Source organism: Tachypleus tridentatus, chromosome 7 (genome assembly GCF_004210375.1).
Source record: "Tachypleus tridentatus isolate NWPU-2018 chromosome 7, ASM421037v1, whole genome shotgun sequence".
NCBI classification, from domain to species: domain Eukaryota; kingdom Metazoa; phylum Arthropoda; class Merostomata; order Xiphosura; family Limulidae; genus Tachypleus; species Tachypleus tridentatus.
This window is the reverse complement of record NC_134831.1, coordinates 57,752,330-57,767,492: the sequence shown is the minus strand read 5'-3', so window position 1 is coordinate 57,767,492 and position 15,163 is coordinate 57,752,330. Positions and strand designations below refer to the sequence as shown.

General features: G+C 33.7%; 1 protein-coding gene across 2 annotated transcripts; it reads right to left on the bottom strand.

Moving 5' to 3' along the window:
- Window positions 1-4,612: 4,612 nt before the first annotated feature.
- LOC143258002 (uncharacterized) lies at window positions 4,613-13,873 on the bottom strand. 2 transcript variants are annotated; one of them, XM_076517045.1, is made up of 4 exons: window positions 13,531-13,873; window positions 10,870-10,997; window positions 7,939-8,084; window positions 4,613-6,669 (listed from the first exon to the last, which is right to left on the bottom strand). In XM_076517045.1, exons 1-4 carry the CDS (start codon window positions 13,837-13,839, stop codon window positions 6,410-6,412), a joined length of 843 nt encoding a protein of 280 aa, XP_076373160.1. In that variant the 5' UTR covers window positions 13,840-13,873; the 3' UTR covers window positions 4,613-6,409. The 2 variants fall into 2 exon arrangements, with proteins under 2 accessions (XP_076373160.1, XP_076373161.1); XM_076517046.1 differs by having other exon boundaries at window positions 4,613-6,666.
- Between the last annotated feature and the right edge of the window lie 1,290 nt (window positions 13,874-15,163).

Sequence of the window (15,163 nt, the reverse complement as noted above, 5' to 3'; positions counted from 1 at the left end):
ACGCTTTGAATCGAATATTTCAAACTTGGGTTCCTCCGTCCATAACACCCTTTTCCAATCATTACTACTTTAGTTTCAATACACTTTAGCAAGTTTCAGTCACTTGACAATATTTGGTGATCGAAAATAACAGTATTTTTAACTGCTACGCAACCAGGTATTCAATTCTCGTCGAGTCTTCTTCATGCTGTAGATCTGGACACTTTTCTGTCTTTTGGTACACGGTCGTTTGTTTCTTGCTTGAAATCAGTGACAGTCTTTCTTCTGTCCCGAAAGCTGCATAAACAAAAATACTTAACATCAGTATCATTGAGTTTAGGTGTTCAACCTCTTCCTTTCCTAATTTCGAATTTACCGTGTCATTCTCACGATCTAGGGTGTGTTGATAGTGTCTGGGGATCATTTCAAGTCCGCAGCAATTTTTCGAAGAGTCCAAACAACATCATATGAAGTTTGTATACCAAATCTCTGCTCAACTGACAATTCTTTCGTGATGACGAGAAACTCACATGATATAACAAATTATTCTCAAGACAGCTGGTATGGGCGGCATCAAAACTTTAATTAAAATAAAGTACAAAACAACTTTTCGACTTTTTTAGGTCATCTTCAGGTTAACAAAAAGAGTTTGCAACTGACCGTCGCCGGGCACGTCTTTACTCCTTTTGAATCGTGGCGTGACAACAAAACTTAATGTTCAGTGTTAAGCAATGTTTTCATTAAGGTTTATTTGTGGAATTCTATCAGATTTATTTCTGCTAACATATATCGGTACCATATGCTAGCACCTTGTGAGCTTTTCTGTATATAGTTAAGATACTGCATAGGGTACCATGACACTTATTTCATACCCTAAATTTAATCAGTACGTTATTCAAGTAGAATTGTTAAGACATGCCCTTGGTACAAGTATATAGGAATTCTAAAGAATGATAAGTATTCTTACCCTAATTCATTCAGCTGTCAACAGTGATCAGTGAAGCATTACAATAATGTTGCAATTTACATTCCGTAATGGCATGAAGGAATTAGCCCCCAAAAATGAAAAGAATGACAAATATTCTCTTGTATTAACATTTTTGCACACTACTATAGATATGAAGATAAACGTATACATTTTATTAAGCTTTTTTATTTTTCTTTGAACTTGTATATACTGAGAGATATGGCTAACAAACAAAACGTAGACACTGATAAGAAAACGTTGTAGTGATCGCCTGAATTTCTGATGGAATATGTGTATGAATAGCCTGAAACTCTGAAGAGGTAAACAAAAATATTGAAGTTACGAAACCTCTTAGTTACTTTAAAAATAGCCACTTTATGATATCCAACTTCTTATACGTTTCCACACCTTTCGTATTTCTTTCAAAATGTCCCTGATTTTTCTAAGTATAATCTGCGAAACCATCAAAAAATCAAATTAACTATTAACGCAATAGTTTATTATAAAACGTACAATATGTTCAGACAGTTATCAAATCCTTAACCCCATAAAAACGTTAAAATATTCTCAGTAAACCATTACACTACTTTAAAACAGTTAGGTCTCTGAGACAGCCACAATTAACCTTTGTAATCAATATAAGTAATCAAGAACTATTGTTTTAAACAATTAGAACTTAACTTATAGAAATCACGAAGATGCTTCATCAAATCATTAAAACTTACGTAGATGACGTGTTCGAACCACCTAGAAATCCTATATTTTAAGACTATAACATAAATTTAGAAACAGCGGGAATAAAAACTTTCCCATTAAATATAGCATATTTACCTCTATACCATTTGGACTTACCATTCACCAAAACCTCTTAGATGACTGTATTAAATTACTAAGACCGACAAAACTATACAGACGTTTCAAAGCCTACTAAAATACACAAAAATCATCAAAGCACACGTTTTTAAACCCTGAATCAAATGATTCAGATGCCAACCTTAAATCATTATAACATATTTTAACCTGTAAGAAATCATATTAACATTAACACAAATTACTGTGAGACAGGTATAGGCACAAATTTTGGAGAGACAGGCATTAAATCAATCGCAAATGATTAAGAAACATTTTTTAACACAAACCACTGAGGGCCACAATTATAAAACATTGAGTAGCACACGTTTACATACACACAAAGTTTTCACAAATACACATTAACACTTATCACTATACAGCTCACAGAAACACAACTAAAAAATAACACTTATTAAAATATTATCCCTTCGTAACTTATTAGTCACATAGTTCTAACAATAAAACATAGGGTCACATCACTTATAGTTAAAAGTTATGAACTTCAGATCAAGGAAACCGTCACGGTCTGCGAAGTACTGTGAAACATTAGCTTTTATATTATTTCTATAAGTAAGTAACTATATTAGTTAGCTAGTAAAACATACATAAATGCATGTGTTATGAATAATATATTAATAGATGTTTTAAACTTCTTTACTAAACACATTACAATGATAAGCTGTTATTATTGTTCCATTTATCTGAGTGATTGAATTATCCTCACAAACTTGGTAACATAAACGGTTGCTAGTAACACACTCTTAAGTAAAGTGAATTGATCGGATAGCCCCGTCTTCGAGTTTTTAATCTATTAGTTTATTTTATGATTGTACCTTACATTAAAGGTACTTCTCATACTGTCTACTACTGCAACACAAAGGTTAATAGCAAGATCTAAGTTGATATTGTGCTTATCTATATTTTTAAGTAATAAATCCTTTTCTTTTAGCTATGTTTATTGTATATGTTCAACGTATTTTGAAACCGAATGGAACTAAACCACTGGTGGTAAACGAATGTCTTACATTTAAATTTCATGCTATTTTCATAACTAAGAAAATCCAAGAATAAAACGAGGACGAACTTGAGGGACATGGGTATTCGTCACATCGCAAGTCATGTGAGGCTGCATTGAAGTTTTGACCTCAAAGGTTATCTGTAACCAAATCTTAGAATTAAAACTGAACAGTGTAGCTTTATGACATTTTGCACGAATTGATGAATACGACGTTCACCTTTTAACCCCTCTAACGCTTAGTTTCTATGACATCTTAAGACGATTTGTATGTAAACTACAGTTTCCAACAGTTACGCTGAGAACACATATTGCTGGAAACCCTCCTGACACAATGTCAAAATTCGATACGATAGAACGTGATGGAAACCAGTGTAATACAACACATGTTGAGGTTGTTACTTGAATTGCATGCGGAACATATCCACTTACTGTGCTTACAGCTCAAAAATACAGATCATTTTCCATTGCTATATTAAAAGACAACATCATACTAGATGGCGTGGAGTTAAAAGTAACGTTCCCAAACATTATCCATATAGTTGCACATGTTATAAGCTGTAAGGGTACGACTAGCAGTATTAGGTGATTCAAAACGGAGTAGATTGAAATTTCTAAAATTGAAATTAAATATTAAGGATTATTGATTTTTCTTCGATTTCCATGAACAACTAACAATAAACACCTTTTCTTTTGGGTAGGGAAATAAACATAGTTCACCATACAGACATTTCCCTCTACGGAGAGAAAAGTAAAAAACCAAGATATAAGACACCTTATAATTCAGAATAAAGACGACTAGCCAACGTAATATACGCAAACGCTTGTCAGAAGCAATAGTGGTATTTCATCCTCACTGTTATAACGGACCGATGGTTTTAAAGTGCGGTGCGTGATTTTGTAAAATATTTTTTGGTGGTTCGGAGTGTTCAAACTCATAGTTCTCAGGCCAACCACTGAATGCGCTCGGCTTTTTTTATTTAATAGTATAATGGACGCATTCTATTGTTTACATTGTTTAGAAAATTTGTACATTCCTTGTTTTGTGTTATATTCAACAAAGTCTACAAATGACGAAACAAAGAGCAATAACTTTACCAGAGACTCCGTAAAACACCGCAAAATGTTTATTCAAGCTAAAATCATATTGTCACGCTTGATTCACATCCAAAATGTTTGATTTACATCAGGAAAACTAACACTGCATTACCTTAAAGGTGATTTTACAGTTACATATCAAATATTAAAGTTTACACTAGAAGCATTATATTTACGGAGTAAATTTTGTTTTTAGTTTGTAATTAACGTACTAATATTTCACTTACACTACACTAATACTTCTTGACATGGTTACTTGCTCTTAAATTCTAATATTTTGTTCGCACATTATAATTGTGCACACACACAAAAAACATTTAATTACATAGCAAACGTTTTTATTGAACCAATAAAACGTCATAGTATTAACGGTGCTATTTCGTCTTACAATGGTCACTACACGCGTATAATTTTCATTATTTTGTTTATCGTTTAAAAGTAGGAACACGAACATTAAAAACGCTTCGTGACCAAACAATCATTAAAACTAACTTGTACGAGTTTTTGGAATTTTGATTAAAGAAACATATTTCCTAAAATTATAACATTTGTAAAAAAAAGCATTCTCGCTGTAGCAAGAAGTCTGCTTAAAATGTTTGAAATATTGTCCACATCAGTTGTGTCCAGTAAGGGACAGTTAGGCCTAGGCCATACAGAGGATCCGCGGGCCATCCAAGTAAATAAAGCATGGTTCGTTGGTGTTTGTTTTTAATTTCGCGCAAAACTACTCGAGGGCTATCTGCGCTAGCCGTCCCTAATTTAGCAGTGTTAGACTAGAGGAAAGACAGCTAGTCATCACTACCCACCGCCAACTCTTAGGCTACACTTTTACCAACGAATAGTGGGATTGACAGTCACATTATGACGCCCCCACGGCTGAAAAGGCGAGCATATTTGGTGTGACCGGGATTCGAACCCGCGACCCTCGGATTACGAGTGGAACGCCTTAACGCGCTTGGCCATGCCGGGTCGCATGGTTCGTAACACTAGCAGACTATAGGTAAGAGTAAGTTACTATTATCATTAGTTTTAATAATACTAATTATTATCTGGGCCTAAGGCTCACTGAGCTTTAATCCTGGCCTGGTTGTGCCACATAACAATTCATCTTTAAACTTTCTAAAAAAAATCAATAATGTTACACGAACAGAATGTGTAATAATGTGTACAATTATCTGTAATTTATATAGCATAGTTGGAAAAATCGTATTTATGTTTGCATAAAACTTTTTGACTTCTCTTTATAGAAAATATAATTCTTACTCAATTTTTGAATTAGAAAATTACTTAAAGGTAGCTGTATAGAAACAACCAACAACGACAAACCTCTCACAAGAAAGATGGCGACGCTATGGTAGACACATTTCAGGATAATGTAATTTCGAAACAAGCAGTAATTTAATAGTTAAAATATTAATTTCAGAAAATAGATTTGTGGTATGAGGATATAATTTCAAATAATTTATACTTGTGCTACTCCTAAACTAAAAAACAACAACAAAAATATATAAATTAATATGGTATTTCCCCCTGTGGGACAGTGACAAGTTCATCAACTTACAATGTTAAAAGATGGAGTTCGATTCCAGCATTGGGCACAACAGGTAGTCCTATGTGGTTTTGTTCTAAAAGCAAACGTAGAATTAAAATTTACAATTTATCGGGGGTGTAAAAAGATTATATTGTATATCAGGTGAAAAACACCTGAAAAACAATATACAATACTTAGTTTTGCGTTCCTTTTTTGTTTTTGTTTTTTCTCAAGGGTTCTTTTGTTGTTTCATTCTTGTATAAAAAACAGATTATAAGTTGTATCAGTTTGTTGCTGGATGTGTATTTTGTTTGTTTGTTTAGAATTAAGCACAAAGCTATCTGTGCTCTGCCCACCAGGGGTATCGAAACCCGGTTTTTAGTGTGTAAGTCCGCAGACATACCACTGTGCCACTGGGCGGTCTGGAGGTGTATAGCTGCCTAACTGCAAATACGTTCGTGTATTGATAATTTGTTTGGATCTGAATAGGAAACATTGCTAAGTTAGAAATAGCTAGCGGAGATAGTTCTCGTGTAGCTTTGCGCGAAATTTAAAAAGGAAAAACAAATAGTCAATCTTTCAGTCCTTCCCATTAAAGTTTAAGAGCTAAAATTGTTTTAAATATAAAATGTATTTAACAAATAAGAAACCATTTCTTTGTTTAAACATATATATAAACCCTGCTACAAAACATTTTAGTCTGTATCTGATGATACCTTTACTGGTGCAACCATGACCGTAATAACTGATGTATTTGTGAAATGTGCAATTGTCTTGTTTTTCCTCAACTCTGTAAATAACACATTACTAGCAGTGAGATATTTGAAATGGCAAAGGATATATATAAACACTGTAGAATCATAGCTCTAAATAAACTACTTATGTGCACTTGTTATCAATATTATACTAAACTCCTTACCGTAGCTGTTGCATACATTACATAAATTGAATATTCCAGAACTCGAATTTAGAAATTTTGTAACATATTACAGCAAGTTATACGGAATGCTCCTGTAAGTCTAAACACCCCAACCATTGCTGTCAAATGTTTCTTATCGTTTGGACATTGAAAGTTCCATATCTCATTAACGTCTTTTGTCCCGTTTGCCATCTCAGGCCCTGATGTTATTCGAAGACAGTTAGAGATGTCGATTGACCATGACGGCTTCAGTCGTACACATTTCTGATTGTCTATGCTATTATACCTTAGGTTGGCATCCCACACTGCTTTAAAGAAAAACGTTTTGATTAATTAAGATTTCAATGCTTAACAATATAACAATTCAATGTCATTTCCATTATTCTACAAACTTGCTGTAATGTTCTGCCTGTAAAAACTGATATTGTTTAACTCATTAGTTAAAGAATATCTTGATTAATAAGGTTAAACACACTTCATATTAATCCCGGACTCTCAATATTGTTCAATAAACAAAATCATAATGTACGCATAACGTTCATAAGTCGTGATTTTGTTTATTAAACAATACCATGATTAATAAGGTTAAACACACTTCATATTAATCCCGGACTCTCAATATTGTTCAATAAACAAAATCACGACTTATGAACGTTATGCGTACATTATGATTTGTTTATTTTGAATCCTTGCACAAAACTACAGGAAATCTATCTGCGCTAACTCTCCATAACTGTAAATTGATAGACCAGAGAGAAGGTAACTAGCAAACAGCGCATACTACCAGTTACTCTAATCAAATAATGTAATTTGATTGTCACTTTTGCAACGGACCCACGACTTCAAAGTACGGAGGGTGACTTTACGGCTTTGGGCCACTAATCACCTATTTTTAAAGGCCATATCACAACTTTCTATTATAATTTAAATTTAAAACAATTCACTAACTTATTTAAATATGTTCTTTGTCATTGTAGTTGTTTTCCAACGCATGTTTTTATATGAAGCATTTTCAGTAAAGTATGATTTTCTTTTAGTTCTCTTCTTTGTATTTTGTTTCATGAGTAAAACATATACAAAAAAAATATAACGATACATGACTTAACATGGATAAAAGGATTTTATTAATCATAGTATGACATCGTATGACGGAAGATTAAGACACACCAGAATATTATGACATTATTTGTAGATGATCAATCCTACCAAATAAAGATTGTCATTTAAGCAGAACATTACGTAAACACACTTTCTTAAGTTACATAACGTTTTACTTCCCAGTGGTACAGCATCATGTCTGCGAAACTAGAACACTCAAAACCGGGTTTCGATACCCTTGGTGGGTAGATCACATATAGCAAATTGTGTAGCTTTGTGCTTAACCACAAACAAACAACAACGTAAGATTATTATATTTATAAATTCTATTTTTCCAGTACGCTGAAGATAATTTATTATAGTTTAACCTAAGATGCTTTCATATATTATACACATCAATCGATAACATGTAACAGAATGTAGTGAAACTTGATGTTAAACCTGTTCAACTCAAAATTTTCAAAACGGTTTGTAATTACCAGTGACTACGTAATCACGTGGGCATTCGATCGCTGAGGTTGTATTAATGACTACAAAATCTGTTGTATCCAGTAGTGTTCTCCAGCCAACTCTGATTTTAGAGCACTTAACACGCTGCATGTTTGTATTGGTGAAGTATCGATGCCTGGAAGTAAATAGAAACCGCAAAAATAAACTAGTCACCAAAATTTATTTATCTTCAGAGTAATTTAAGCTTATTGATTTTATGAGTAATTCAAGCTGGATTTTCAGCTAGGCGTACGTACGTTAAACATATGATACGCGAAATCTTTAATGACCACCTTAGTTTGCACTTCTTATTCTATATTTATGTTTGTCCGAACTGCAGCCACTAAACCAAAAAGTAACGAATGACAAAATTTTATACATCTATCTGTTCCTTAGCATCTGAAGATATTCTTTCATCTGCGATAAAACTTCTTCTGACACAATTTCCCAATCTTGATGGAAAACTAAACTAATATTTGAACAGAACTAATGATAAACGTACATCTACCTCTATGATTAGCCCAGCATGGCCAGATGGGTTAAGGCGTTCGGCTCGTAATCCGAGGGTCGCGGGTTCGAATCCCCGTTGTACTAAACATGCCCGCCCTTTCAGCAGGGGGAAGGGGCGTTAAAAGGAAGGTATATAATATTATAAACTGGGTTTCGATACTCGTGGTAGGCATAACAAAAATAGTCTATTGTGTAATCCGAGAGTCGCGGGTTCGAATCCCCGTTGTACCAAACATGCCCGCCCTTTCAGCGGGGGGAAGGGGCGTTAAAAGGAAGGTATATAATATTATAAACTGGGTTTCGATACTCGTGGTAGGCATAGCAAAAATAGTCTATCGTGTACCTTTGGGCTTATGTACAAACAAACAAAATTACAGACGACTATCCACAAACAGAGCTTTGTTGAAAATTTTAAAAATTGTTACGTATTATAATTTTTCTTGGAGGAGTCTCCGATTTGTTTTGTAACGAATGTTCCGTATTACGATTTCAAACAGCCAGAAATTTAAAGTTAGAAGTCAATTAATATGTGTCATATTTATGATATTTACCATCAAGATTGATACACATAATTTTCTTTCTTAATACAAATATATTTTAATATACAAACAATAATAGAATTTATAATAACGGTTACTACAAATAATTATTTATGTACAACAGTTTTACAAACTTACAAGGCCCGGCATGGCCAGATGGTTAAGGCACTCGACTCGGGTACTTCGAGGGTTCGAATCCTCGTCACCTCAAACATGATCGCCCTTTCAGGACAGGGGGCTTATAATGTTACGGTCAATCCAACTATTCGTTAGTAAAAGAGTAACCCAAGAATTTCGTTAATTATTATAATTATATTAGTCTCAGCCAAATAAAAGATGATTTTTTTTTATTTTAAGTAACTCAATTTTGTATTTTTAAGATTCTTGTTTTAATATTCTTTGTATAAAGTTTAAATGGTACAATAATTGCCATATTTTTGTGCGCCAGAAATTCCAAGCGTAGGGCGCACTAATACGTGATTCCATTTCATTATTCACCATGATCTTTACTAACCTACCCTAAAATCCTAACTCGGAGTACTTTTAACAAGTTTAAAATTTGTTACATAGTGTTTTTTAAGAAATGGTGTAATAAACCTCGTGTAAAAATAAAGCTAAGACGATCACATGTCTTTTAAAAAAACAATAAAGGAACCCCACAAACGGCTGTCTCTAATTGTTTTTATTATGCTTTGTTTGTTTTGAAATTCGTGCAAAGCTACTCGAGGGCTATCTGTGCTAGCCGTCCCTAATTTAGCAATGTAAGACTAGAGGGAAGGCAGCTAGTCTTCAACACCCACTGCCAACTCTTGAGCTACTCTTTACCAATGAATAGTGGAATTTACCATCACATTATAACGCTCCCACGGCTGAAAGGACGGGCATGTTTGGTGCGACCGGGATTCGAACCAACGACCCTCGGATTACGATTCGAACGCCTTAACACACTAGGCCATGCCGGGCCGATTTTGAGAAGGAAAAACATCGATGAAAGAAAAACGTAGTGAAAGTACATATTCAGGAACTCAAGGACAATCTCTTCGAAACTCAGAACATCACTGCTGTATACGATATAAATTAAAAAGAAACATCAACTTTTTAGACAAAGGGGCTTTTGTTGCACTATTTTTAAACTGGTTTTATTGCACTATTTTAATATAACTCACCACGTGTTGTTGCACTGCTTTATCCACAGTTATGTCAACAATGTTTATTTACACACTTTGTTAAACAACATTGTAAGGTAATTAATTATATGCCATTTTACTGTTCATTATTAATTTCTTGTTGACTGTATACTTGTATTTTTGTTAATTATAGTAAAACACGGTGCTTTTATATACATGTAGTAGTTATTACTTGGTTAGCACGAACCGTTACTTTTCTGGATAATACGAAACTAGAATACATGTATTTTTAACAGCGTAACTTTTCGGACCCAAGAAAGAGCGTTCTCCAGAAATGCGTGCTGTTATAAATATGTTATTAATATTACCCTGTTTCATTTTTTTTACATGTCATTTCCTTCCCCCAGTAACACAACGGTATGTCTGTGGACTTGTACTGCTAGAATCGAGTTCCGATACCCGTGGTGGGCAGACCTCGGATAGCCCTTTGTTTAGCTTTGCTCTTAATAACAAACAACAACAATCCATGTCATTTTCTACGACACCGCTGGTTCACTTTACTGTATTTCATTTAAACCGTTTATTTTCTAATCAATTAAGCTTAGCTTTTCCCCTGACCAGCTAAACATATCTAATACTCGTAGTTAACCAAAAACTTTAAGGTGATGGAAAAATCCTGTTAAATCTGTTCATTTATTTGTGTTATGATATACATTTGAAAATTACAATAGCGAAAAAGCCTTACCAAAAGCCAATAAGGATACCGTGTTTGCCCTCTTCCTGGTTGTAATTACAATCCACTGGCCAGACACTGTCGATGCTAGACCCATTTCCTGCAGTGCGGAGCCAGTAGTAAGAAAATGTGGGATATCTCTAGAAGAAGAAAAAAATTTTTTGTTATGATCTACAGCTTATTCTCAAAAAGACATAAAATAATTTGCTTACGTCACCTCAGGTTTCTTTTATTGCACCAAAAGCTGTGCAAAATTACATCGAATTCACTATTACACTATTAGGCAAATCAAACATAATAACAAATAGAAAAATTAACACGAACTAAAAGAAAAATATGCAAAGAAAAGGCAACACATATATATCTTCTCTAGGCGTTGGGTTTTTTATCAGGCTACGTGTGTACTTTCAAACATTCCATTTGGTAGCACTTCTGAGTTATTGTACTGTTTATTCCTCCAGGTCGATTTAATTTATTTCAATTGAGTGGTAGAATTTGACTGTCACTCACGTCCCCAAAATGTGCAGCGCGATATTTTGAAAATGAAACGCACACCATAAGCTCCAGATTTCACAGTCAAGCACTTAAACCCTTGACCCACGCTTGACTCACTGGAGAAAGAGATGATATCAGTAAAGTAAAATCTGATCACCCACCTAAAGATAAATGTCGAACTAAAATTTTTAAAGATGCAATGATTCCACTTGCTATATTTCTTACACATTGCTAATAAACATATATCAGTCATCCTTCAATTCGCCTTCCATATCCAGTTTCTTACAGAATGTATACAGCATAAATGGGGGGCCATTTTTCCTACGTTTGAAAGTAGCAAATGAAAAACTTCGGAAATCATCTGCATACGTCATCTGCCATGACCGACTTTTAGAGGACGAACTTAAAGTTAAATATAAATCTGCCGACAACATCTATCTAATCTAGAATGCCAACGTCAAGATCTTCAAAAGTACATTTTGTATATTTGACACGTTTACCAGATAGGAACAAGTTCAAAATAGAAAGCTCTAAAACTATGACTTTGTACATCTTCATCTCCAGGTTTTAACTCTGACAATGTAATATTTAATCTCAGTGATCTTCAACTTGATGATCTTTGTAAACAAGCTCTAATCAAAAGCCTTAACTTTAGCATTCCAACTTTCAAACCAAACTATTCTAATTATATTTACAATTTTGAAAAAAAACTTACAGAACCATCACTTCCTTCTCAGTGTTAACTAATTCGAACAACGATACAACAAAAAAATTGCCTTTTCCTCATTCTACAGGTATAATTCCTATCATCCTAACTTTCCAATAGACAATGTTGAACTATAAGTTCTGAAAACTCCGTCTAAAAACAAATATATTAAAGTTATTAAACCAGCCAAAGCTGGGTTTATTGGTCAAATAAACTTCCAGCTCAATTATCCTTGTAAATTTAACTTACGAGATACAGACTTGTTCCTCAGAAGTCAACATATTATCTTTGAAACTACTTTACCGGGTTTGGTATTCTTTATGACCTACAAAAAGTACACAAAACAGGATATTTTCTCTGCTCTATTCCCTCAGCTGTAGACTTATCGTTCATATCCATAAACTCCTAACCTGGAATGCATTTAAGATTACCGATTATTTTACCTTTGCTTCTGAAATCTCTAAAATTCCATCTGATGATTAATACGTTGTGGCCATTATTGATATTGAATTTCTACATCCCAATAACGGACCTTCTCTTTCCCAACTGAACAATACCTTGATTTCACCCCTACACAATTCTAGGAACTTCTTGTCCTGTCCATAAAGTTAAACATTTTCCTCTTTAAATACCTTATTCACAACCAAAAAGATGGAATCGCCATGATATCCTCGCTGGGTCTGACAATAGCTTATAGTTTACTATGCTATCATGAACGCAAGTGGCTGGAAAATTGTCAAATTTTCCTGAACTCAAACCTTTTTGCTTTAGTATTAAGTGACATATGGGCCATTTGCGCTTCTCATGCAGCTGTGATTTGGACCCAAGTTTTCAGCCTGAAAGGTAAAAGATAATTTTACGAAGGACAACTCATATATCTTAAAATCATTCGTTTTGAAAATGTTTTGTATTAATAAAGGATCTTTAAGCCCCATAATGTGGCCCTGTTCTCCATTACTAAAGATTTTACTCGAGCTATATATATTAACTTTAAAAACAAAATATTCATTTTTAAACAATGAATGGCAATGTTGATTTGCAAACAGATAGACTTTTATGTATTATAACTACTAATACGAACATTTATTTGGAATAAACGGAGAACTTGTTTTTGAATTTGTTTTAACTGCTGTGGCCCGGCATGGTCAGGTGGTTAAGGCAGTCGACTCGTAATCCTAGGGTCGCGGGTTTGAATCCCCGTCACACAAAACATGCTTGCCCTTTCATCCGTAGAAACGTTATAATGTGACGGTCAATCCCACTATTCGTTAGTAAAAGAGTAGCCAACTCTTGGGCTAGTCCTCGAGTAACTTTGCGCGAAATTCAAAACAAAACAAACCAAACAAAAAATAGTAAGAAATACTGTGTAAACAGCTTAATAGATTATTCTATATTATACATTACACAACTATAAATTTTAGGAACCATAAATGTTTGGCAATAAGTATTTTGCGACAATTTGTTAAAATTACCGAATAGATTTTCCATCCGGGACTTGTGAGTAAATCTGAACTGTTCTCGATGCTAAGAAGCTCACACGTCCGGCCATCAGAAACATGATGTTCTACTGAATTTAAGGCAATGCCGTAACATTGAGCAAGTTTAATACATTTTCGCCCACAGTAAGTAGCTGAGGATTGGAAGGTTTTGAAAACAGCCGTCGCTGAAACCCGCATGTCTTTCTGGCTCAAAGTGAAAAACCCTGTCTTTATTTCTACAGTATAAACTAAACAAATACAGAAAAGTAGAATTATGGCGAAGCTGACAGTATTTTCACTCATTATCTACTTTGGATACAAAGTGATATGTCAAGATTGTAAGTCTACGAATGTTTGTTGCAACTGTGATTCATTCCAAGTATAAATGTTTATCAGACCAACCTTTTAAACGAAATATTGATGGTATTTCTTGTCCGTAACAAAGTTTTGTTGTATGTTTTATTGCTTTTCTTCATGTGGTCAATAATTCATAATATAATCTTGTTGCGAAACAACAGAACATGATGCGCAGAAAATATTTTACCTTTCTTTGCTTCTCTTGTAATATCGAGAAAGCTTTCAAGGCATTACATTATTATTAGACGTTCTGAACGTTTGTTCAGAAGAGTGAATTAATAATTACCTGTCTCTAGACATTTGTTACATTTCTGAAGCCATTATAAAGTAGAATCTTTTTTGTATCTCCTCTAAACTCGGTTTTCATATTCCTACAGTTACACCCTATTTATGCACGCATCAAACGATTACCAATCTGTCAATATCTTCTATGGGTTAATAAAAAATAAAATAATTTCAGAGAGAAAATCCAAAATTTTGCTTCATTTTTTGCTGATACTGTTAAAACATGTTTTCTAAGTCTCTTTAATAATTTATTTATTGCTTCCAATCACATTCTTACTCAAAGGTGTTTTTTTCACTCTTTAGGAAATCATATACAGAATGTCACGATAGTAGCAGTACACATGGCAACACTAATTGTTCTGAGTTCGTAAGGAAGAAAATAACATTTCAACAATCTTTGGGGAATATATACTAAAATCTTGATCTTTCAGACTTGAATCTGGACTTTTGTTCTAGAACGAAATTAATAAAGCACGACGTTATGAAAGTACTTTATATCAATAACATAATTAACGGTGTTTAACGCAAAGCATTCAAACAATGAAACTATTCGATGTTTGAAACTTCCGAAGCTTTGACAACTTCAGAGAACAGAAAGCACACATCATTGAAATACAAGCAAATAAATGACATCACGATAACTTATTTTGGAGGTATTATTATACATCAGTAAAAGTTAAACGAAGCTTTTACTATAATAGTTCGAGTAGACAGCAAGTATTTCTGTTCTGTAGGTAGGTGTACTATATTATATATTTATTGTTACATTCGTTCCCAGTATTGATTATACTATTTGGTACACTGAATGCCATTACTTTTAATGTTCCATTAATGTTTATTACTATAATTTTAAAATAAAGACTGTTCTCCATTGGTAGCTTAATATGTCATAAGTACGGTAGTACTTATAGTTAGTATGTGCCACATATGCAAAACAAAAATAAATCTGAAACACACCGCAAACAGCATGTAAATAAAACATTAT